This window comes from Sminthopsis crassicaudata, chromosome 4 (assembly GCF_048593235.1).
Source record: "Sminthopsis crassicaudata isolate SCR6 chromosome 4, ASM4859323v1, whole genome shotgun sequence".
In the NCBI taxonomy this organism is placed as follows: Eukaryota; Metazoa; Chordata; class Mammalia; order Dasyuromorphia; family Dasyuridae; genus Sminthopsis; species Sminthopsis crassicaudata.
This window is the reverse complement of record NC_133620.1, coordinates 264,556,406-264,581,101: the sequence shown is the minus strand read 5'-3', so window position 1 is coordinate 264,581,101 and position 24,696 is coordinate 264,556,406. Positions and strand designations below refer to the sequence as shown.

General features: G+C 35.5%; 1 protein-coding gene across 1 annotated transcript in view; it reads right to left on the bottom strand.

Moving 5' to 3' along the window:
• The window catches only part of PKHD1 (PKHD1 ciliary IPT domain containing fibrocystin/polyductin), a 645,163-nt gene that overhangs the window by 524,711 nt on the left and 95,756 nt on the right, over positions 1–24,696 (bottom strand). The window contains 3 exon segments of the mRNA XM_074264713.1: positions 10,569–10,788; positions 21,001–21,144; positions 22,568–24,178. Coding sequence (XP_074120814.1) covers positions 10,569–10,788; positions 21,001–21,144; positions 22,568–24,178 — 1,975 coding nt within the window.

The window sequence follows — 24,696 nt, the reverse complement described above, 5'->3', positions numbered from 1 at the left end:
GTGTCAGGCATTGTATTAAGTGCTTCACAAATATCTCATTGATCCACATGAAAGTAGGTGCTATTATTATTTCCATTTTATAATTGAGGAAACTGAGACAGATTGGGGTTAAGGTGTTTGCCCAAGATCACACAATTATTAAGTATTTGAAGGCACACTTGAACTCAAGTCTTCCCTGACTCCAAATCTAGTGCTCTATCTACTGTGCACTTAACTGCTTCTTGGTGGTGGTTAGTTTTATAGTTCTCTTTTCTTCCTCTTTTCCAATTTGTTACTTGGAATGACTAACAAAAGAAGACAGAGAGAAAGACAGACATATAGACACAGAGACAGAGACAGAAAAAGAGGGAGGAACAAAGGAAAGGGAGGGAAGGGAAGAGAAGGGAAGTCAGATGGTTAGGTGTACCTTTAGAGGTGCACACAGGAAGAAAAAAGAATTAAAAAAATACAACCTTACAGAACATATAAAATGAATATGCTTTAAATAAAAGAATCTTGTCATTTTAGGCCAAAACCTTCTATCCAAAAGAATAAAAATTCATCATAAAATTCCACAAGCTGACATTGAAACTGTACTTGAACATTTAAACTAATGAAAAGTTTAACACTTTGAGGTGGTCTCCATTTATTATTGAGGAGTGCTCCCTTATACTGATATGAAATTTGCATCCCTCAAGTTTCATATCAATCAGATTATGATCTCTGAAATAATATAGATGAAGTCTTCTTCCTCTTCCAAATAGCAGATCATCAACTATTTGCTTCTTCAAATATTTAAAAACAGTTGTTATGTATCTCTCTCCCTTTCCTTACATATTCTTCTCTTTTCCAGTTAAACATTCTCAGTTCCTCACATGAAATTATATCAACAATACCTTGGCTATCTTTTTCAACCTAATTCTGGTTTGTCAATGACCGCTTAAAATCTGATATACAGAATTTAACAGAGTATTACATCTACAATGTGAGTGCAGCAGATTATGGTAGTATATTCCCATTTGTTATTTTACACATGATACCTTTATTAATGCACCCTAAGTTTGCATCAGTTTTGGGTTGTTTTATTGGCTAGGGGTGGTGTGTAGTTATATTCCATTATTTTTAGGCTCACATTGAGAATCAGCTAATATCAACTAAAACCCTCACACCATTTTCATACAAAATGCTATTAAGCCTTGACTGTATCTATATAGTTGAATTTCTAAATGTAAACATAAGACTTGGCCTTTATCCTTATTATATTTCATTTTATTAGATTCTAGCCCTTTGTTCTAAACTGATGAAATTATTTGGAATCTTAATTCTACCATGTGTTTCTAGCTATCACCTCAGCTTTATGTCATCTGAACATCAATTAGTATGCCTTCTATGTCTTCATCTAGATTGCTGATTAAAAAAAAAAAAAATAGAGCCAAGAGCAGAGACCTATGATATTCAACTAAAGACTTTCTTCCTTCTGAAATTTATCCATTAATCAAAAGTCCTTAGATTTGCTTGTTGAATTATGAATCCATCTATCCTTCAATCTGCATTTTTCTCTCTAAAGCTTAGGAAAAATCATCATAGCTTTTGTCAAATGTCTTGATAGAAATCAAAATACACTATATCCATAGCATATCCCAAGTCTACCAGTGTGGCAACCATATCATACTAGGAAATGTGATTCATTAGGCATAGCTTGCTTTTAGTAATTCCACATCTCTTTCTACTTTAATTATCTTCAAACTATATGTTGGAATTAACAATGAATATATTCAGTAGCCAAAACTTAGCACTGTATCTGTATGTAAATGTTAATTGAGTGATCACCAAGATTTGTGTTTCTGTGAGACAACTTTTTCTCCTTTATAAAAATTGGAAGGAGGGGATAATTTGACCATTTCCAATCTTCTAGCACACCCTTCTTCTCCATGATTACTGAAACATTATTAATAGTGGTGCTGTGATTACTTTCAGAACTTGCAATGTAATTTATCAATGATTGGAAATGAATTAATTGTAAGCAGCTAAATGTTTTCTATATATATCATGCATTTTCATTTATAAGACTAAAGAATCTCAGAACTTCAGAACTGGATGGAACTTCAGTGGCCATTTAGTCAATTCCAACCTAGAAAGGTGTCCCCTACTCCAAAGCATAAAGTGTTGACTCTCTTTCTCCCTCCAATGAGGAGAAACTCACTATCTTCCAAGGCAACCCTTTTCCACTTTTGGAAATCTCTAATTGTTAGGTAGTATCTCTACACATCAACTTTTATCAATTGTTCCCTCTCTACATCCTGAGAGCAAATAGAACAAGTCTAATCTTTCTTTTGAGCTTTGTTTAAGGTAAACATCCCCAGTTCTTTTAACCAGTCTTCCTGTGGAATAAACTGGAAGCTCTTCATCATTTTGAGTGCTCACCCCTAAACAGGTATTTAAAAATAAAGAAAACAATAACTGTCATCTCCTTATTCCTAAAAGTTATACTTATCCCAATGCAGTTAAAGATTTCACTAGCCCTTTTGTTTCCCAATATCATTGATTCATTTTGAGTTTACAATCTACTAAAATTCCCCCAACCTTGTTCAGATAAAGTGATACTTGATTTTTCTCACAGTCAATTATTTTGAACTTATGTATGAGTTTATATTTACTCTGATAAAATCTCATCTTTTAAAATCATGTTGATCTAGCCTATCACTATGTTTTTTGCCTTGACTATCCATTGGGTTAGCTATCTCTCCTAATTTGGGCCATATGTGAAATGGATTAAGTATAACAATTATGTCTTTATCAAAGTCATTGATAAAAAGGTAAAACAATAAAAGGCCAAACAAATTCTTGAGGCACTCTACTGGAGATCTCCTTTCAAGTTGACATAAAATCAAGATTGTTCTTTAATATAGCTATTTGATCAATTATAAATTCTTTTTATTGTACTATTGGTCAGCTAATATTCCTCCATCTCTTCAAAAAGAATACCATGAGATACTTGGTCAAATATGCTGCTAAAAAGTAGATAAAATATATCTATAGTACTCTCCTAATCTAATAGCCCAATAGCAAAAGAGAGGAAGAGAGCAAGGGAACAGAGAAAGAAGTTATTCTGGTATGATTTCTTACTGAAATTATGTTTGCTCTTTAGCATCCATTCTGTTTTAATCAAATGTGTTCTACTTTTTATAGTTTGGAAATCATTTTCTGTGGTGGAGATTTAAGTCATATTAAAGGAGTCCTACTGCTTCATTTTCATCATTTAACATTTTACAACTTTTCTCAACTAGCATATTTATCTATTTCTTTTTTATATTTTATAAGCCTGAGGTCATTTAAAAGTACTTTGTAAAACTTGAAACACAAAACAAATATTAGTTAGTGTTATTATCAGTATTATTATTAACCTTCCTGACACTATTCTTACATATTTGTGCTATTCTTGTATCCATCTGTTATTTCATTTCATTTTATTGTATTTTTGTATTAATATTAAATTATGATATTTAAAAGCTATAATACAAATTAACACAGACATAAGGTCTGAAATTATATCACTTAATATTTTATAATATTTTACATCATTTGTACTTTGATTCTCTCATTAGGTACAGTAGATAAAATGCTGAAATTTCTGTCAAGAAGATCTGGATTCAAATTGTACTTCAGACATTTAAAGTCTATATTTAAATTTTAGCTATTTTCACAGCCATCCTAAGAGATAAGCAGGACTTGGATTAATCCTTGAACTGAGATGAAAAGAAATTAATGGCAGATAGGCATCTAGAAACTGGTCTCCTGACTCCCATATTCATATTCTTGTCACTAGATTGGTAAGTTTTGAGGAAATTATGCATTTAACAAATATTTCATTTATATTTCACAATCAAGTCTGAAGTGTATACTATGTATAATAAATTCTGATTGTCTTTCACAACAAATGAGTAAGGCACAGTCCTTGCCATTTGATAGCTTATAATCTAATGAAAGATATAAAACAACAATCCAGATGATTCCAAACAGAGCACTACAATTGTCATAAAGAATATACAAAACTCAATGAAGCTTCAAAGGAAGAGTAACACAATTATCTAGGAAAGACTTCTTAAGAAAGCATAATTTAAGATAGGTCTTAAGGAGTGGATGAGACATAGTATAACATAATAGATAAACTGAGGAACCTGTGAGTCAGAAAGAATTAAGTTCAAGCCTGCCTCAAACATTTACTAGCTTTGTGACTGTAGGCAAATCTCTTAAATTCTGTTTCAGTTTCTTTTCTTATAAAATGAAGAGATTAGATTACTTCTAAGGTCCCTTTTTCTAGCTTTAAATCTACAATTCTATGATCCCATAAGAAGGAAATGGATAGAGGGCATAACAGACAGAAGGAAGAGCATTAACCAAAACATAGAGCTTGGAAAGGACAAGAACTTTGAGGGAATACATTTTTGAGTTCTGACAGGAACAGAGGGCAAATACAAGATAGCAGAGATGAGCAGAATAGTAATTTCTCAACAGTACAAAAGATTAGAATAAGGATTAGCTAGAAATGAAGAAATTACTTAGGAAGCTCATGCAATAGGCCAGGAGAGAAGAAAGTAGAAAACTGAACTAGAGTGGTGGCTATGGAGAATGAAGAGATTTCATTTGAAAGAAATGGCAATGGTTAAATGAATAAGACCCTGCAAAAGAATTTAAGTTTTTTAGGGTAAGGGCTATAGAAGTGATTTGGTCTTTGCATTCCCAATGAGACAGAAATAGCTAAGTAGTATGATGGGTGGAGCACTGGACCTAGAATCAAGAAGATCTGAGTTCAAATCCAGTCTTGGATACTTACTGGCTCTCTAATCCTGGATAAATCATTTAATCCTATTTGCTTTAGTTTCCTCATCTGGAGAAGAAAATGGCAAACCACTTCAGTTTCTTTACCAACAAAACCCCAAATGGGGACACAGAAAATTGGATATCACTGAAACCAAATGAACAACAGCATCCTTATGGAACTTAATAACCTCTAACAATAAAGTATGTTAATTACAGGTCTTCACTACACATCTAGAAGGGACTATGTAATCCCTCTAGGAAAGGAATATTTTTTCATGGTGCAAGGATTTTGCCCCATGGCAAACTGGCAACCTCTATTTCAATCCTTTGCTGAACACTCTATTGTGTTTCTGTGCTTGATATATTTTCTGGTCATCACTATTAGAAGCAGCATGCTTCATCAAAAAGGGTGCCAAATTTATAGCCAAAGAACAAGAGTTAAATTCCAGTTCTCCTACTTATTCTCTGTGGGAATTTGGACAAAAATACAGCTCTGAGACTCAGTTTCCATGTTTGCAAAATTAGGGAATTAGACTAGGTGATCTATAAGTTACCTTCCAATTCTTTTTGTTGTTGTTGTTGTTGTTTGTTTATTATTATTATTATAGCTTTTTATTTACAAGATATATGCATAGGTAATTTTTCAGCAATGACAATTACAAAACCTTTTGTTCCAATTTTTCCCCTCCTTCCCCCCATGCCCTCCCCCAGATGGCAGGCAGATCAATACATGTTTAATATGTTAAAGTGTATGTTAAATACAATTTATATATATATGTGCATATATATACATATATATGCATACCTATACAATTATTTTGCTACACAAGAAGAATCAGACTTTGAAATCATGTGATTTCACAGGTTCATACTCATTTCCCAATAGTTCTTTCCCTGGGTGTGGCTGGTTCTATTCATTATTGAACAAATGGAACTGATTTGGTTCATCTCATTGTTGAAGAGATCCATGTTCATCAGAATTGATGATCATATAGTATTGTTGTTGAAGTATATAATGATCTCCTGGTCCTGCTCATTTCACTCAGCATCAGTTCATGTAAGGCTCTCCAAGCCTTTCTGAAATCATCCTGCTGTTACCTTCCAATTCTACATCTATGGAGGAAGAGAAGGAAGGAAACCTCTGCATACCTATGGTTTTCATCTTCACACACACACACACACACACACACACACACACATATCAAGAATAATTAATAACTTCTTCTCTGGGGCAGATGCACATAGCAATTATATGGGCTCCTCCAATACTTTCCCAGTAACCCAACCTGAGAGAAGAGTTCCTAAGAGTTTTTTCCAGCTCAAATTATAACAGTAGCCCAAGCAGTTGAGCAGCATCTTTGAGAAGAGGAACATGTGCTCAATGTTGCATGTTCTCACATATGTGACCAGAGAGGAAGGTTCATATACAACATTCCTAAATCTCTGACTTCTGTTGGAGGAAGAAGGAAATTTGATAGTATTTATGAAACCAAACTGGTACCTGTGGATGACTCAGTCGAATAGAGCAAGTGAGAGGCAGGATTCAAACAGAAATTTAATTTCAAAATGATGTAAATGGCTTGTAAGCAAGGATCTGTGTGCCAGGGTCCCTGCCCCTTTGGGAGGGACCTGCTTTAGTGTAGGCAGATCTCAATATCTATACTAGTGGCTACATAGTAAACTGTGATCCTGCCAATGAGGGATAACAGCAACAATGTGACAAGCTTGATTCATAATAGGGCTTCAAGATCATAACTTGGTGGAGCTTGTCTGGTGCTTGTCCAAACTCAGAGAACACTGGGTACTGATCAAAACAATAGAAGAAATATGTGAGATTTTGCCAGAGGGTGAAATCATCCAGAGGGTCAGCAAAGGATTGTTATTATGCCATCTTGAGGGCACATTTTGCTTGCTGGGCCCTTAGTCTGAAAAACAGTGTTTCAGTTATCTTGTCACTAAGAATCAAGTTTTCTAACAGAGAATAGAGCTTTCATGGGCACTGGAGATTATATAAAAAATAACTCCTAGTTTCAGAATGAAACTTCCCTTAAGAGTTGGGTGGTTCCTAAGCAGCTTGGAAGAAGATCCCCAACATGGCCTTTGCAGCCAGAGGATGAGCAGTGGATCAAAAGACTTGTACTTTATTCCTCACTATTTCTAAGTTATTAAGAAAGTTTGATCCAAAGACAAGGAAATTGTTTTTCCAGTAGCAACAGAATGTGTTAGTCTTACAGGGTGTCATTAGAAGAGGTTTTGTAGGACCACAGGGAAAAGGATTACTTCACCAAAATGTCAAGATGTAACTCCACTGGCAACCTCCACTTCTATTCCCTTCTGAAAACTCTTGTGTTTATTGGCTTACTGTATTTTCTGTCTCCTTTTAGAACTTCAGTGAGTCTTTTTCACTTTGGTATATGAGAGAGTAGGTAGTAGGAGAGGAGCAAGATAAAAATCATCCTCTACTTGAAGTATATTTGTTTCCTTGAGTACTGGTATGAGAGCTGGAAATCTGGTTATCCAGTTATTTTTGTAGAAACTTAGGCATGAGCTATACCCAAGTTATATTTGAGATGTAAAAATGATAATTGATCTTTAGAAGCAATCTATGCAATTGAATACATTCTGTGTAAACTCAAGCCATGGAGAGCTCTAGGTTATAGATTTCATAGAAAAAAGAGTGCTACACTGGGAAATGAGTGTAAACTGTTATTTTTACTTTCTGAATCCAATTCTTCCTGTGCAACAAAAAAATTCGGTTCTACACACATATATTGTATCTAGAATATACTGTAATATATTTAACATGTATAAGACTGCCTGCCATCTGGGGGAGGGGGTTGGGGGAGGAAGGGAAAAAATCTGAATAGAAGTAAGTGCAAGGGATAATGTTGTAAAAAATTACCCATGCATATGTACTGTCAAAAAAAAAAGTTATAAATATAAAATAAAATAAAAATTAAATAAAATTTAAAAAAAGAAAAAAAAAAAGAAAAAAGAGTGCTTTAGGTCAGTTAATTTCCAAATTCCTTTCTAGACTAATGATCTATGGCTCTAATTGGCATGTACCCAACTTATGTACTCAAATAAAAATATGATCCCAGATCTCCACCAAGCAGCAGAAATATTTTGTTTACTCTAAGAAACCAAAATAAGTCTCTATTAGCAGATGGAAAAATGGTGCAAGAAAAAGAACATTAGACTGAGTCAGAAAACTTGGGTTCTATTTCTGTTCCTTCAACTAACTAATTATATAACCTTGATTCCTAAGTAATTTCTCTAAGTCTCATTTTCCTCATCCGTAATACTGAGACATGGTCTAAATCTCTAAGGTCTTTTCCAGTTCTGCCATTTTAGCCATGAACAGCACTTAAATAATACCACTGAAATGAGTTAAAGCAGCCATGAAAAGAAGCAGATGTCCGCATACTTAAGTCAGAACCTAAAGGGAATTAGACATCAGGACTAATGAAAATTATTAATCACTTTAGGAAACCCTAAAGAAATTTACTAAATTCTTTTATGCCATTACATTTGTCTTTTCTATAGATTTCCTACAAATCTGTAACTCAGGTAAAGACTCATCTTTGTAGCTTGTTTGACACAAGAAAATGAATGAATATCCAAAGCATTAGCATATTCAATTCAATGGAATGTATAATTTAATTCAGGCTAATAAGCACCTACTATGTGCTAGATGCTGTGCTAGTATCAAAAAGAAAAACACATACTACACACATATACATACCAATTTTTGACCTCTAGAAGCTTGTTTGGGATAGACAGTATTTATATAGAAAATCAAATATAAATACAAGATTTTTTTTTTAATTAGAAAGTAGTACTCATTCAAAGGAGAGTAAGGGAGTTAATGCTTATTTGTTGATATAGTAAAAATGATAATGGAGCTTTGTATTGTACAGTCAATTTTTAGTTGTATCCAATTCTTTGTGACTCCATTTCAGGTTTTTTTGGCAAAGATACTAGAGTGATTTGTCATTTCCTTCTTCAACTCACTTTACAGATAAGGAAACTGAGGCAAACAAGGTTAAGTGACTGGTTAGGAAGAAGAGTCTTCCTAACTCTAAGCCTGGAAATCTTTCCATTTTAAAACTTTATACAAATTCAGTCTATTTCTTTTAGATAGTGTGTTTACTACCAGAGTTCCTTTACTACCAAATTAGTAAATATTCTCAATACCCCTTACCTTTGAGTGTTTAAAAAGACAAATTCTTAACTAAAACCCCAAGTAAATAAGCAAACCTAATTTCACTTCAACTGAAGTAGCATTCTTAAAAGAGGCACTGGGACACAAAAGAATAAGTCAAAGTTAAGGGTGTCTTGTTGTTGAGTCATTTCAGACACGTACATTTCTACATGACCCCACTTAGGGTTTTCTTGGCAAAGATACTGGAGTGGTTTGCCATTTCTTTCTCTAGTTCATTTTATTGATGAGAAAAATAAGGCAAATAAGGTCACAAACCACTAAGTGTATGAGACCAGATTTGAACTCAGGTCCCTCTGACTCCAGAGCTCAGATTCTACCCAATGCATCATCTCACAGGTTCAATTGTCCCAGGTAGTACCTCAACTTGTAGTTGTAAAAGGCCTTACATTCTACTAAAAGAAAAATTACATCCTAAAGAGCACAGATTTATCTTAAAACATGAAGAAATCAGGCTCCTGAAATACAATGATTATGTTTCTCTTTGATTCAGTGTGATATCCTAGATTTGTTTTGTTTTGATTTCATTTTCTAAGCTGTAAATAAGATCTCCATGAAATGATCAAAGACAGCCATTCCAACTAGGTAGGCAAAAGAGTAGTTTATGCCTAAAAATCACAGTAAAAATTATGCAACATTATGTGCTATTGAGAGAGAGAAACCCACAAAGAGAAACAGAGAGAGAGAAGTCTTGAAACACAGTGTGAAAAAAAAAGAGCTAAAAGTGATCTTTTTTTTTTTTCCTTTTAAAAACCAAGGCAATCTTAGAGCACCCCACATTATCTTGTTTTCCCCATTTATTTGGGAGGAAAATGAGTTTGAGGAGAAAACCTGGGAAGTTTCAGTCATGTATTTGTTCTTTTGAGGTTAAAAAAAAAAGTAAATCCATATAAGCTTATGGTTTCCAAATCCTAAATCTACAGTAATTTTGTCTATGCTTCTCTCTTTCTTTGAATAAACATTATACAATCTGCTGGATTTCTCTGTGACTTTTTCTTTCTTAAAAAAAAATGCACGAATCTGTTTGGAGAGGAAAGAAACGGGAAAGGGGGGGAAAACCCTTCTGTTTTTCATAATGTCTAATCTTTTTCCCCATTGGCATTCACCAGATGTTGCTTTGGATAGGAAGATAAATATTAAAATCTAAGAGAGAACAAAGCAGACTGTTTACTGGGTAGATTTTTCAGATGTTCTCCTGAACACTTGAAAAAGACAGAAGATGCTTTGATATCCAGGCTGGGTGGAATTCACAATGGAATGCCCCCTCTGGACCATCTGAAACATGGGCCACTCAGGTACTTAATGGATTTGAATTACTGAAACATCTGGGGTTATTCCTGCTACCCTGCAATTCCTAATTCCCGTTGATGCCATAATGAAAATGAGAGGAGAGAGAGGAGAGAAGGAAGAGAAGGGAGAGAGGGGGGAGGGAGGGAGAGGAAGGAGAGGAGAGGAAGATGGAGGAAAAGAGGGAGAAAAAGGGAGAGGAAGAAGGAAAGGGAGAACACATTTGAATGGGGGTGAAGTGGTTTGTGGATATAATTACCTCATGAAAAATCCAGAGAATAATCTCAGGGATGAGTCTACCTGATGGTCCAAAGTTAAGGTACACCAAGGACTTTCTTCACACATATAGATGTAACACCAAGATCTTAACAGACTGTTGGTCCCCATGGTGATAGTTAATTCACACTGGATATAGGTAACCTTGGTAGGGTCACAGTTTTCCTCAAAGGGCCTTAGGTTGCACAGGAAAGCCAAGGAGTCTGCAAGGGAGAGTTAACAAAAAAACCACCAAGAGATCTAAGTTATGGCTTCAAATTCATTTTGATACATCAGAACTATTTACAAGGGCTAAGTTTACTTGACCAATCTGGAAAGGAAAGGAAAGGAGAAAGGAAAGGAAAAAGGAGAAAGGAGAAAGTAGAAAGGAGAAAAGAGAGAGGAGAAAGGGGAGAGGGGAGAGGAGACAGGGGAGAGGGGAGAGGAGACAGGGGAGAGGGGAAAGGAAAGGAAAAGGAAAAGGAAAAGGAAAAGGAAAAGGAAAAGGAAAAGGAAAAGGAAAAGGAAAAGGAAAAGGGAAAGGGAAAGGGAAAGGGAAAGGAAAGGAAAAGGGAAAGGAAAAGGGAAAGGGAAAGGAAAGGAAAGGGAGTAGAAAGGGAGTGGAAAGGAAAGGAAAGGGAGTGGAAGGGAGGGAATGGAGGGAATGGAGGGAGAGAGAAAGGGAGGAAATGGAGGAAGAGAGGGAAGGAGGCAAGGAAGGAAGGAGGAAAGGAGGGAGGGAGGGAAGGAGGAAGGAAAGGAAGGGAGAGAAAGGAGGGAAGGAAAAAGGGAGAGGAATGCAGGGAAGGAAGAAGAGAGGGAGGTAATGGAGGGAAGGAGGGAGGGAGGAAGGGAGGGAGGGAGGGAGGGAGGGAGGAAGGAAGGAAGGAAGGAAGGAAGGGAGAAAAGAAGGAAGGAAGGAAGGGAGGAAGGAAGGAAGGAAGGAAGGAAGGAAGGAAGGAGGATTGGGTTGGAAAGGAGGGTGGGAAGAAGATGGAAGATAAGACATCTTGTTTTAGGAACATCAAGTTGCCAAGTATAATTGGACAATTGTGAGCAGAGAAGTATAAGAATAGAGGAAAGATTGGAAGAAGCCAGATTGCAAGGATCTTTAAATATAAGGCAAAGATTTTATTCTTGATTCTACAGATGATAAGAGGCCATTGCAATTTATTGGGTAAGACCAGAGAGAGGAGGAGTTCTTACATGGCTAGACTTAAACTTTAGGAAAATCACTTAGGCAGCTGAGTGGAGAATGAACTGGAGTGGGAAGACACAACAGTAAGACTAATCCTAACAATTCTAAATCTCTGGTCTTATGAGTCCATTATCTGATACCTTCAAAGACAGGAATCAAAGGCAGTTAAGCATCTGCCATAACCACACTCTGTAGGGAGTCTAGTAAGGAGAAGAATGATCATGAAAGTGATGATACAATTTCTAATCCTTTTCCTATGAGGGTTAAGGGGGCAGATTTCAAAGATGGTTTTTGTGGCAAAGGGGAGAGGAAAGTTAAAGCATAAAAAAAGTATATGAATCATGTTTTTACCTGCCTATTTTTGGCAAAACAATAGCTATTCCTATGGCATTTTGCACACAGTGAGGACCATGGACAAAGTACCAATAACAAACTGTACCTTATAAGGATGCATTTCCCAGGAAACATGGTCCCCATATACCTAAGATACTCCATGATCACTCAATCATGGCTAAGCTTCATTTCTTATCATGATCCAGTTCCCAAAATCAGCATCTTATCCAATTAATTAGATAGTCTCTCACATAGAAAAGTAATTCTTGAGATTAGACATGGGTAAATACTGTCCTGATTTTCAAATAGAACAAAATAAATAAATAAATAATGAAGATTCATTAAATTATAGCCCAGAGAGCTTGAATTCAAATTCTGCAAAAGTTCTGTAACTTTTATCAAATGACTGGAAGGAGCTCATCAAGAATAAATCACACCAGGCTAACTTCATCTCCTTTAGGGATACTAGTTTCATAGATTTAGAAAATATTGAAAATATAGCATATCTATATGCTATGGAGAAAGTCTCACAATAATGTCTTGAACAAAATGGGCAAATATAAGGTATTAGTCCCCAAGTTTAAGACTGCAGATTCCTAGGGAGTATAAGGTAAGTGGGACAAAAGGAGAAAATAGAAGAATAGAGAAGTTATTTCAAGAAGTCCATATCCAGTCATCTGTTTTTGTTAATTAATAGATAGCAATAGTACAACTGCTATCATATAAGGATCCACAAAATATTTTGATAAAGGAGTGCACATACATAAATCCATGACAATATAGTTGGGTAGATTTCAAACAGGTTGAAAGACCAGACACAAAGCATAGTGACTAATGCATTGATGTCAACCTAGAGGGAGAAGCTAATAGAGTGCATGAGATCTGTACTTATCTGTATTCTGTCAAAATTTTCTTCAATAACTTAGATAAAGATATAAATGGCATACTTATCAAATTTGTGGATGAATTGAAACTAAAAGAGATAGCTAGTGCATTGCATGACAAAATCAGGTTAGAATATTAGGACATTATACTATATAAATTCAATTCATTATTTGATGCATATTAAGGAACAAGGTAAATCCTACACTTGCATTCAAACAATATAACTGCATTGGTGCAAAATAGGATCTTAGTATAGGGTAGGCTGTGGCTAGACAATAAGCTATTATAGAAAAACAAAGCAGAAAGTGAACTAATCATCCATTATATCAACTGCTCATATTATAAAGCTAAAACTCTAATAGGATATTATGCTGAATGAATAGAGACATATGCTGTTCAGAATTAGAACACTTTGCTTTGATTTAGCACATATAAAATTTTGTGATCAATTATCTACATCAGAAGCTAGATGGTAAAGTGGATAAAATACTGGCCCTAGAGTCAGGAAGTTTCATCTTCTTGAATTCAAATTCAGTTTCAGGCACTTATGAGCTGTGTGATCCTGAATAAGTCACTTAACCCTGTTTGCCTCAGTTCCTCATTTGTAAAATGATCTAAAGGAGGAAATAGCAATCCACTCTAGTATGTTTGCAAAGAAACCTCAAATAGGAACACAGAGAGTTAAACATTATCAAAATAATTCAAGAATGATCATTCCTGAGCATCAAGCTTTAAGAAGGGTATTGTCAAGTTAGAAAATGATCAAGGAATGGTAACCATAATAGTGATGAAGCTTGAAAGTATGTCATATAAAAGTAATAATAAAAGTAATTAAAATTTATATAGCAATTGAAGCTATATAAAAGCATTTTCCCCTACACCACATTTGACCTTTATATCAATCTTTTATTTAGATATTAATACCTTTTTACAGTATTATATAGGTAATGTCAAAGGTTCAATTTGAATCCAGAGTTCCCCTGACTCTAGGTCCATATTCTTTTCATTATTCCACAAAAGAACTGGAGATGTTTAGACCTAAAGAGACTTAAAGGAGATGTAATAGTGCTCTTTAATATTTAAAGAGCTACAATGTGGAAGAAAGAGCAATTTTGTCACACTAAATCCTTGAAAACATAATTATAACTGGATAGAATTTACAAAAGAAATATTTCATAGCATTCTATATGACAAAGATCTTCCTAACAATTAAAGCTGTCTAAAAGTTTAAAGTATTATCTTAATACATAACAAGTTTTCCATCACTAAAAATATTCAAGCACAACCTTAATAGCCATTTGTTAAAAACCTATGGGGCAACTGAGGCACAGTGGATAGAGTGCTAAACCTAAAGTTAGGAAGATTTATCTTCCTGAGTTCAAATTTCACCTCAGATATTTACTAGCTTTGTGACCCTGGGTGAATTATTTAACCTGTTTGCCTCGGTTTCCTGATCTGTGAAAAGAAATAGAGAAGAAAATGGCAAACCACCTAAATGGGATCACAAAGACTCAGACATGACTGAACAACAAGAAACTGTATGAAAAGATAATCATTTTCAAGTCTAAATTAAATTAGAGAGGACATTTAAAGATTCTTCCAATTATGAAATTCTAGAATTTTATTATTCTGTATTAAGAATTGACACTTTTATATTGCTTTTGGAGTTTGCAAAACACTTTACATATGTTATTTTGCTTGATTCTCAGAACAAACCCCATTGAGTACTGCCAGTACTATATTTTAAAGATTCAGAAAAGTTGACTGATTCACTGGTGACCACATAGCTAGCAAGTACCAGAAATGGCTTTTAAACCTAATTGACTTCAGTTCATTATGCCATCCTCTATCACACCAAACTGTCTCTATAATTAGAGGGCTGAAAAAAATTACTTTAGGATAACTAAAAAACAGAGATACAAAGCCAATTTTATATGAAAACATACTTTAAAAAAGACTAACGTTCTTTAGTTAAAAAACAAAGTTTGAAGAGAGCTGTAAAATCAAAGTCTATAAAATCCTAAAGGGTAATGGAGCCAGCAGTGACTGGGGGTGGCCTAATAAAAAACACATGGATCTAAGGAGGCAGGCAATATGGGCTCTCCTCCCAGTTCTTCTACTAAAACCTGTTTGACCTTAATCCATTTAACCTTTCTCTATATCTTAATTCCTTCATCCACCAAGTAGGAATGATGATCCTTTCCTTTTCACAGAGTTGTGGGTATTTGGGGTTGGGGAAGGGGGGGGGGGGTTGCTGTTGTTTTTTGATTATTTGATTGTTTTTTTTTTTGGTTGTTGTTATTATTTTGTTGTTTTTGTTTTAGGACTTAGAGGTCTTTTAGTTCAGCTTCTGAACCCATACAAGATATTTAGGAATCCACAAAATTATAAAGCTGAAAGAAATCACCTAGTGCAAGGGTTCTTAATCTTTTTGTTGTTTGTTTGTTTGAATCATGACTCCTTTGGCAACCTGATCAAAGCTCATTTATCTCAGAATGTTTTAAAATGCATAAAAGAAAATATAAATAATAACAGGAACCATTTTGAAATCATATTATAGACTTCTGATCCAGGGCTGCCACATCATTTTACAGATGAGGAAACTGAGACTAAAGAAACTCAGATCATCTGACTTTGGAGTCAATGATCACTATACATCTATATATCATTACATCTATTTATAGATTTATAGAGAGATATAGATATATAGATGGATTTAGTGATATATAGATATAAATACCTATATATAAATATATACCCCTAAACATCTTATCACTATATTCTGTCTTTACCAGAACCTAGAGAAAAGTGAATTCTGCAACAGCAGAGATTCAAATTAAACAGAAAAAAAAAGGGTTTTGCATAAGTGATCATTTTTAAACACTCATATGTTTTAGGAAGAAAAGTTGTGAAACTACCTTTTATGGAAATGTTTTTAAAAGAAAAAGTACAACAGATTTTCATCACCCTCAGAAGGTGATATATAGGAATATAGGAAGCCAGGAAGTGGGGCAGATTCAACTTCCTTTCTATGAAATTGTAAAGCTAAATACATTTTCCTCTTTCTCTCTTTCCTCTCCTTTTCCTCTCTCCCTTCTTTCTTTCTTTTTCCTTCATTTTCTTTCATTCTTTCCTTACTTTTCCTTTTTCACTTCCTTCTTTACTTTTCTTTGCCTTTCTTACTTTGACTTACTTTTCTTTCTTTTCTTCATTTCTTTGCTTTCCCTTTTCTCCTCTTTCTCCTTTCTTATTTTCCTTTTTCTTTATTTGTTGAATTCTTTCTTTTCCTCCTTTTTTCCTAGACCATGCTAAATTATCTTCTTGAAATAAAGGTTTCTGCATAATCTATGTGTATTTACCATCACCTAGTGGCTATTTTAAGGATTGCAATGTCCATTTCTTTACCTAATCCTAGATTTTGAACTAGATTTTGAACTACCACCAACATTATCTGGAGTTTGTGGAAAGGACTCTCTAGATTGGTTTTGCTCTAAAATCAAATTCCTAGTGTGAATATTTCCTTATTTTTTTCAGAACGGAAAATTGTCATTTTCTTCAATGTCATAATTCGCCTAGCCTGGACATCCTAATTCATTTTTCTTTTCATTCTTTTAAATTGAAATAAAACTTCTTTAAATAAGAAGCTGCTGGCTAAGACAAATATAAACTCATCCTTTTAATACCAATATTCTTTTGCAGCTACTATCTATGATTGATAGATACATAGATCAATTATCTATGATGCAGGCTATAATCATGGAATATATAATATAATTGGGGGGGAGAGTCAAGATTGTAAGTGATCTCAAAGAAACATTGAAGAGATGGTGGGCAGCATATTACTAAAAATTATTTTCATGGAAACAGTAATACAAAAGTTATCCAGAAAATGTATGTTTGGAAAGGGAGATGAACTGGTCATATGGTAAAAGGAAGGGAAATGAATGATAACCTGAGTGATTCCTAGGGAAAAAAAAAAAAGAGAGGGGGGAGTAGAGGAGAAGGAAAAAAGACAAAGGAAGAAGAACAAGGAGGATGAGGTGAGGAGCAGGAGGAGCAGGAGGAAGTAGGAGGAAGAACAAGAGGAGGAAGAGGAGCAAGGAGGAGGAGAAGGAAAAGAAGAGGAAGAGAAGGAAGAGGAGGAAGAAGAGGAAAAGGTCCCAGTTTTCAGGACACTAATTCACTGAAGAGCAGGATGACTAGTATAATTAGGACCCTCAAAATCACATAGTGATTCTCTAAAACAAGTGTTCTTAAACTTTTCTCTCTCATTACTCCTTTTCACCCAAGAAATTTTTATGTGATCCCTGGTATATAGAGATATAAAATAGTATACAAATCAAACTTTTGCTGATAATAAATCATAATTTTGTAATACCAACATTCAACTATGAGAACTCATATGGGGTTGCAAACCACAGTTTAAGAAATTGAGTTCTAAAGGATCTGAGGATTTTTGGAAGAAAAACAGGTTAGGAGACAAGAAAAGTCTATTCAAGCATTTTATAAGTGGAAGAAAAATTAGCCTTGTTCTGTTATAGCTGTAGTAGGCAGAATCAGAAACTGAAAAGAGGCAACTGATTTTCTAATCGAACTCTTCCGAATAATTGCTTATTAAAAGAGGGAAATGTCCATAGCAAGTGTCTCATAACAAGAATTCTTTAAGTGGATAAACACTTATTGGAGTTGTAAAAGAGAAGATTATAATTAAAATAGTGATTGAACAGGATGACTGGGTAGCACAGTGGAGCCAGAAAGATCTGACCTGAAATCCAGCCACTGACTCTAACTGTGTAATTCTGGGAAAGTTATTTAACCCTATTTGTATCAGTAACTCATCTGTAAAATGAGATGAAGAAGAATACAGCAGAGTACTTTAGAATCTTTGCCAAGAAAACCTCAAATGGGGTCATAGAGTTAAACACAAGTGAAAAATGACTTAATAGCAAGTGACTGAACAAAATCCTTTGAGTCTCTAACTCTAAAATGCAGTAATTCTTTCACTTTTATCATTGTCTATTAATTTGAAGTATTATGTAATGAAAATATCCTTCTTCTTCCCTCTGCAAAAATGGAGTGTATGGTTATCAACCATGAGACCCCCAAAGAGTGTAACAGAAAAAGACTGATATAAAAGATTTGGGTTGAGCTCTAGTAATGAGTATGTTTAAGAGTTTGGGCAAACCTTAAAAGTCTCTGAGATTGTTTCCTCATCTGTAAAATGGGATAACAATACTTGCACTATCTACCTCACAGGATTTTACTTTGCTTTATATTTTTAGGTAAATAGTTTGCAAAAAATAAAGCTCTATCGAAATTACATTTATTGTTAAGACACATAAGTCTTCATTGTCTGGATCCACCAAATGGCTCATTGCAGAATCATAAATTAATTACTCAGACTTTCTGAGCTCAAGTTTTTCTTATGTTTTCAATAAAATTAGGAATTTCAAGAGGTTTAATCAAAAAAATTTTATTCTCTTCTAAACTAGCATAGCAAAAACTCTTTTTAATATATACTCTTCTTTTTTCTTTCCTCTCTCCCAATCCTTCTTCTCTACTGACTCACTCTCTTCTCTCTAATCTCTCCTTTCCTTTCTCTCCCATCTTTCCCTTCCCCTTTTTCTACCCTGTTCCTGTTCTCCTTCCTTTTTCTTCTCTCTTTCCCTATCTTTGTCTCCTAATAATGAAGTTTAGAATTGGGGTAACTAAATGAAATTAGGTCTAGTGGCAGATTCGGGGCACAGGGAATCAAATAGAGCTCTCCTGCAACCCCTTTGGATTCAGTGCAAGGATACAGAGTTAAATGAGGTCTAGTGGCAGTGCAAGAGTCCCCTGTAAAGGAATTTACAGACCCGAAAACCTAGATTGATAAAAGAGGTTTATTGTGGGGTTTGGAAGTAAATTAAAGTCTAGTTAGTAAAAGGTGAAGGTAGAGATAAGAGGGCACCGGAAATAGGATTCCAGTGGACAGAGATCCTTGGCATGCCAGGCATAAGGTTACTATGTTAGGAACCTCTGCAAAGAGAGAGAGAGCTCCAGCTTGGCTCTTTATAATGAGAGATTTAGCCAAAGGGGGCTGTGGGGGATGTCCCAAGTTGGCTCAGATCTGGGTAGGGGTTGTGAGAGCCCAGATCTCCTATTGGAATTCAAAAGGGTGCTTTTGACAGGATTTGTGAATCAAAGATCCTAGCTTCTTGAATTGATAATGAATTGATATTGATAATTGAATTGAATTGATAATTGAATTGAATTGATAATCAGCTAGGAGGGGCTGGGAATCAGAAAGGAATAAATCAATCTGAAAAGATTAATTTCTTAAAGGGAGCACAACCCACATCACTTCCACTTGCCTCTAAGGAGGGTTCCTTTCCTGTCATCTCCCTTTTCTCCCTCCTTTTTCCCCTTCTCTCTCTCACTCTCTTACTCCTTCTCTCCTTCCCTTTACTTCTGTCTATCCTTCCCTCATCCACTATCTCTCTCATTCTCTTTTCTCCCTTTCTTTTTCCTCTATGTCCCTTTCTCCCATCCCAGTCTCTTCTGTTTCCCTCTCCTAGTCTGCCCTCTCTCCTCTGCCTTACTCTATTTCTGACTCCCATTTAAAAAAAAAAACCTGTTTAATTGAATCTCGTCTGCATTATTTGTTGACTCTAATATTCCCATTGAAGCCACACTCCATAGAAGGACCTGGCTGCTAGAAGACCTCCATAGAAAGGAGATCTGATAAACTTTGTTGTTAAATGCTTAGATAGCTCCTTGATCTGTGATTATGCAAACAAGATAATCATCTGGCTATGCTCATCCTGCAGTTTAGGCTGTAATTAGGTCTGGACTTTCCTTGAATCACTATGTGTAATTACTATGCAATTTGCCAGCCATCCTGATGAATAGCAAAGCTATATTTTTCCCCACCAAAAACAGGACTTATCCAAAGCCTGTTGCATAGCTAAAGGTAACAGAGATGATGTATCCCTAAAGATGAAGCCTGTTAAAACCTGGTAATTCCAGAATCAAGACATAATGTGAGCTGACAAAAGTAGCCACTGCTCTAATTACAGTAAGGATAAGGGATATGATCAAGCAGAGACAGTCAATATTCAGGAGCTGTTATCTCTAGCATGGCACTGCCCTGTACTGCATTAAGATGGCAACAGACAGCAGACCGCAGCACTCATCAATTTCACCCTAATGACAAAACAAAGCTAATAACAGTGCTGGGTCCTTTAGATGGCAACTTTCCATAAAACCCAGAACATATTTTTCACTAAACTACAGCCAATTAAACAGGGTACATTGGTAAGTGGCTAGTTGATTTGTCTATTTGTTTTAATACTTTCCATGAACTCCATAACAATTTCTACAGAACCAATATAAAAATGGATTCGTTTGTATTTGAATGACAGTTTTCAAATGTAAAAACTGAATTTCAGAGAAATTAAGTAGTCTTCCTGTAAACTACTAACAAAAAAAAAATAAAAACAAAAAAAAAATGGAATCTTATCAAATGAAGTAGAATCATAGAACTCCTGAGCAGGAAGGGCCTTCAAAAAATAATACTTAGTTCACCCCCATTTTATAGATGAGCTTATAAACTGAGGTAGCCTAGAAAAGTGAAATATCATGCCCATGGCAATATAGTCCTTGATTCCTGAAATTTGTCTCCATGTCTTTTGACTGCAAGTAAAGGATTTTTTATTACTTCTTTATTGATTAGATAACCCTAGGCATGAAGATTTAAACTTCCCTAAATTCTCCTTAAAATAGCATAAATCCATAAATAAAATAAAATAAAATACCATGTGTCCTATTTATATCCAGTTTGGTTTTGCACTGGGATTAAACAGCAATGATAGTAGGACTCTCTTAAATATTAATGTTAAATATTAAATATTTTCTTTCACTTTAATTTTTCACTATTCTGCTGGGGGAGAGGGGGAGCAGAAAAGGACTCTTTCAATTATATCACATTGCTTTTCAATAATTCCAGTACTACATATATGGACATTTTCATGTAACTAACCATCTAGTGGTAGCACAAGGCAGCTGAAGCTGGTCACCGTAGCATTGTCCAAGATTTCGCAGGGGACCCCACAGACAGTAGCAGATATGTTCCCTGGAGAAAAACCCCTTCCATGAACATGTAGTAGTCTTCCATCTAGACAGCCTTTAAAGAGAAGAATTACACTTTGTCAACCACAGCCAAGGCTACTATGATGTGAGTGCATCTCTTTTTTCCTTATATAAATCAAAACCCAAATCATTGATTTCCTAATACATAGCCTTCTAATAGACTCACTGAAGAACCCACAACAAATCATTCATTCTGGCTCCCTTACAGGCCAATTGTCTTGCCTAAACTCACAGAATAGTTAGTAACAGAGCTTAGATTCAAACAATATTAAATCTAACATTTTTTTTTTCATTCTTCTACAATATGGGTGACAGAAAATTTCATTTTATACCCCCTTATATTGCAGCTAAGTGGCTCAGAGGAGAAACTGCTAGGCCTAGAATATGGAAGGTCTAAGTCACTTTGCCCTGTTTGCCTCCATTTCCTTATCTGTAAAATGAGCTGAAAAAGGAAATGGCAAACTATTCCAGTATTTCTACAAAGAAAACCCCAAATGGAATCACAAAGAATCTGATATGACTGACATGGCATGATATGACTACAATTCTGCCAACACAATATCAAAGAACATTAGAAAGGATCTGAGAAAATATTAAGTTCTTCATTGTACAGGTAAGAAAATTGAGACCTAAAAAAGTTAAGCTACAGCTAATGAGACAAACTGGGATTGGAATTGGCAACTGTAGTTGGGTGTATATAAGAAATAGCTCTGGTAAGGCCTTAAGGTATTCTAATTTTCTTTTTTTAAGTTACAACTGTATTCTCTATTCTCTCAATTATTTTTTTAAAGCTTTTGTATCCTGTTAAAAGAAAGCAGAGAAGAGAACCAAAAATCAGCATGGCAAAGAAATGAAGAGAGTATTTTAGAAAAACTAAACTGAGATGGAAGATAATGTACATCCAACAGCATAGGGACTATAATTTGGCCTCCTGTAGAATCTTATCTTCCTCCATATTGTGGGACTGTAATAATTATTATATAATGAGAATTAACATCATATTTAATGTATACATAATATATCCATGCATATTGCATGATCTTGAGAGAAAAAGTGGGTACAAGTTATTATAGTCTATTTAAATAATGAAGTAATGAGTTCCTGTAAATTACAGTACTTTGAGATTTTTTTAAAAAGAAATTAAATCAGATTAATTTGGGAAATTAAAATACAATCACATGTTTATAGAGCATGCACTCTAAAAATACAGCCCCTTCTATAAAAAAACCAATCAAAGATAGTCATAAATTCAACATCACAAAGAGAACTCTCGGGAAGAAATTGGAGAAATAACAAACCCAATCTCTTTTCAATCTTCCCATCTCTCTCTCCTCTCATCTTTCAGATTGTGTTAATTTTCTACCCATTGGAAGTTACACATAGAAATCATTTAACCTTCACTATTTTACTTAATCCACTCATAGAGAGAGAGAGTTTTATCATTTTTATTGACTTACCAAAGTTACTGTAGATTGAGGTAAAGATTACTTCAGAGGTGAACACCAGTGTTGATGAAGCCCAACCTCTGAGATGGTCATGACCTTTGACTTGATATTTTCCAGCAGGAAGCTGTGAAACTGAGCATTGTAAGACTGTGTGGTTCCCTAAGATGCCCACACATGGTGATGCTCCAATAAAGATCTGCATGTTTTTAGCACCGGTGGTTCGGTCTACCATGAAGGTTACAATCAAACCATCACTTTGAAGAATGGAAAGCAATTCTGGGGTGAAGGTGTCACTGTAACCAATCATCCCCACCTCATATAAGTTATCATCTACTTCTATTTCCAGGACAACTGTACCATTGCCTGGGGGAACAATACACTGGATGAGCACAGAACTAATAATATTCACAGTGTGGCAGGGTTGGTGTCCTACCAGGACTGAAGTTGTGTTCTGCCCCCTCAGCATTGTGCCCTCAATGGTCAAGAGACCTCCACCATTGACACCAAAATTCTGAGGGTGATACCCAAGCACCCGAGGAGCAACACTGAAATGGGAAGGTAGGGTGGGCAGACAAGCAAAGCCACTTCTCTTATTAAGAAGTGAAAAATGATGTAGACCAGGTCCCAAGTCACTCAGTTGACATTCCACCTGAGTTGCATTATAGTAGGTTATATCACAAGAAAGATAGTCATCAACCAAAACCACCAGCTCATCAGTGGCTGTGGCTAACTTTTGACCACCAATCCACATGGTAGTCAAAGTTCCACTGACGCTGGTCATCATTGTGTCTATAATGGGAGTTGCCTCTTCCTGCAAATAGAATGTACAGTTTCCTTGGCACTCACTGCGTATGCCATTAGCAATGATTGTGACATTCAGGGCAAATGATGCTTTAGGGAGGTACCCCACAAGGCTGACCTGGCAGAGGATCATTTGGTCATCCCAGTTCCAGATGGCACAAGTATGAGGGCCAGAGAGGTCAACCTGCACTAAATTCATTCTGGACTTGAAAGCCAAGCCCATTATAGTAAGCAATGTCCCTCCACATATTGATCCATGGGTGGGAAAGATATCAGTAACCTGGGGGGACACTGTGAAGCTGTGGGGTATAGCAGATATATTTGCAAATCCCATATCCTTCTGAAAAACCTGGACGGAATAAATCCCAGCTTCCACATTTGCTAGCGGTAAGGAACAGAAATACTGAGTTTTGTTGAAACTGAAGGATTGTAGCTCAAGGTCACACTTCATGTCCCCCAGGAGGACAATTGATTTAGATATGTTATTTCCTTCCACGTGTAGCTCCAGGACATCACCTCTGATTTGCCCTTGCATGGCAGTCACAAAAGGAGTTAAAGCTGTGTGATATATAAAGGTAAAGTCCTTCTTTCCCAAGTCAAATGAGGGATCATGGGGGGCATAGATATTGCCAATTGAGACTTCTATTGGAAGCACGACAGCTTGAGGCTCTGTACCAGGCAAGTGAGGAGCTGATAAAGTCTCACACCAGATGGTCTCTTCAGTTGAGTTCACAATGCTGCAGGTCTGGTTGCCCACTGATACTGAAACTAGAGATGAATCCTTGCTAAAGCCAATTCCAGAGATAGTAAGAGTAGTTCCACCTAAAGGAATGGATAATGAGAACCAAGTCAGCGACAACAGATATTTAGAAATGGGCAATCTAGACCACCTTTTAGGCAATTATAATAATAAAAACAGGGCAAAAATTTTATTAAGTATAGTAAAAGGTCATTAAAATTTACATCAAATTTAAAGAACTTGGGGGCAAACCTGGAATTGGAACTCCTGGAATAGAAACTCTTTCCACTGATACAAATCATGAACTCATCTGAGCTACCCATCTAAGTCTAGATAATAGTCTGCCTCAAAATATGTCCAGAGTCACATACAGCAGGTAAGTGCCAGAAGTAAAATATGAACCCAGAGTTTCTTGCCTCCAAACAATTCTATCAGCTAATGTTTATAGGCTGACTTTAGAAAATTAAGAGGTACTTTTATATACCTTTGAAACACCCTCTCCCATACTGCTATTGGAATTACAAATCATTCTTATCTATCTAATCTTATTCTTATCATTCTTATCTTACTTAGCATAGGCTTTCCCTAGATCAGATGTATT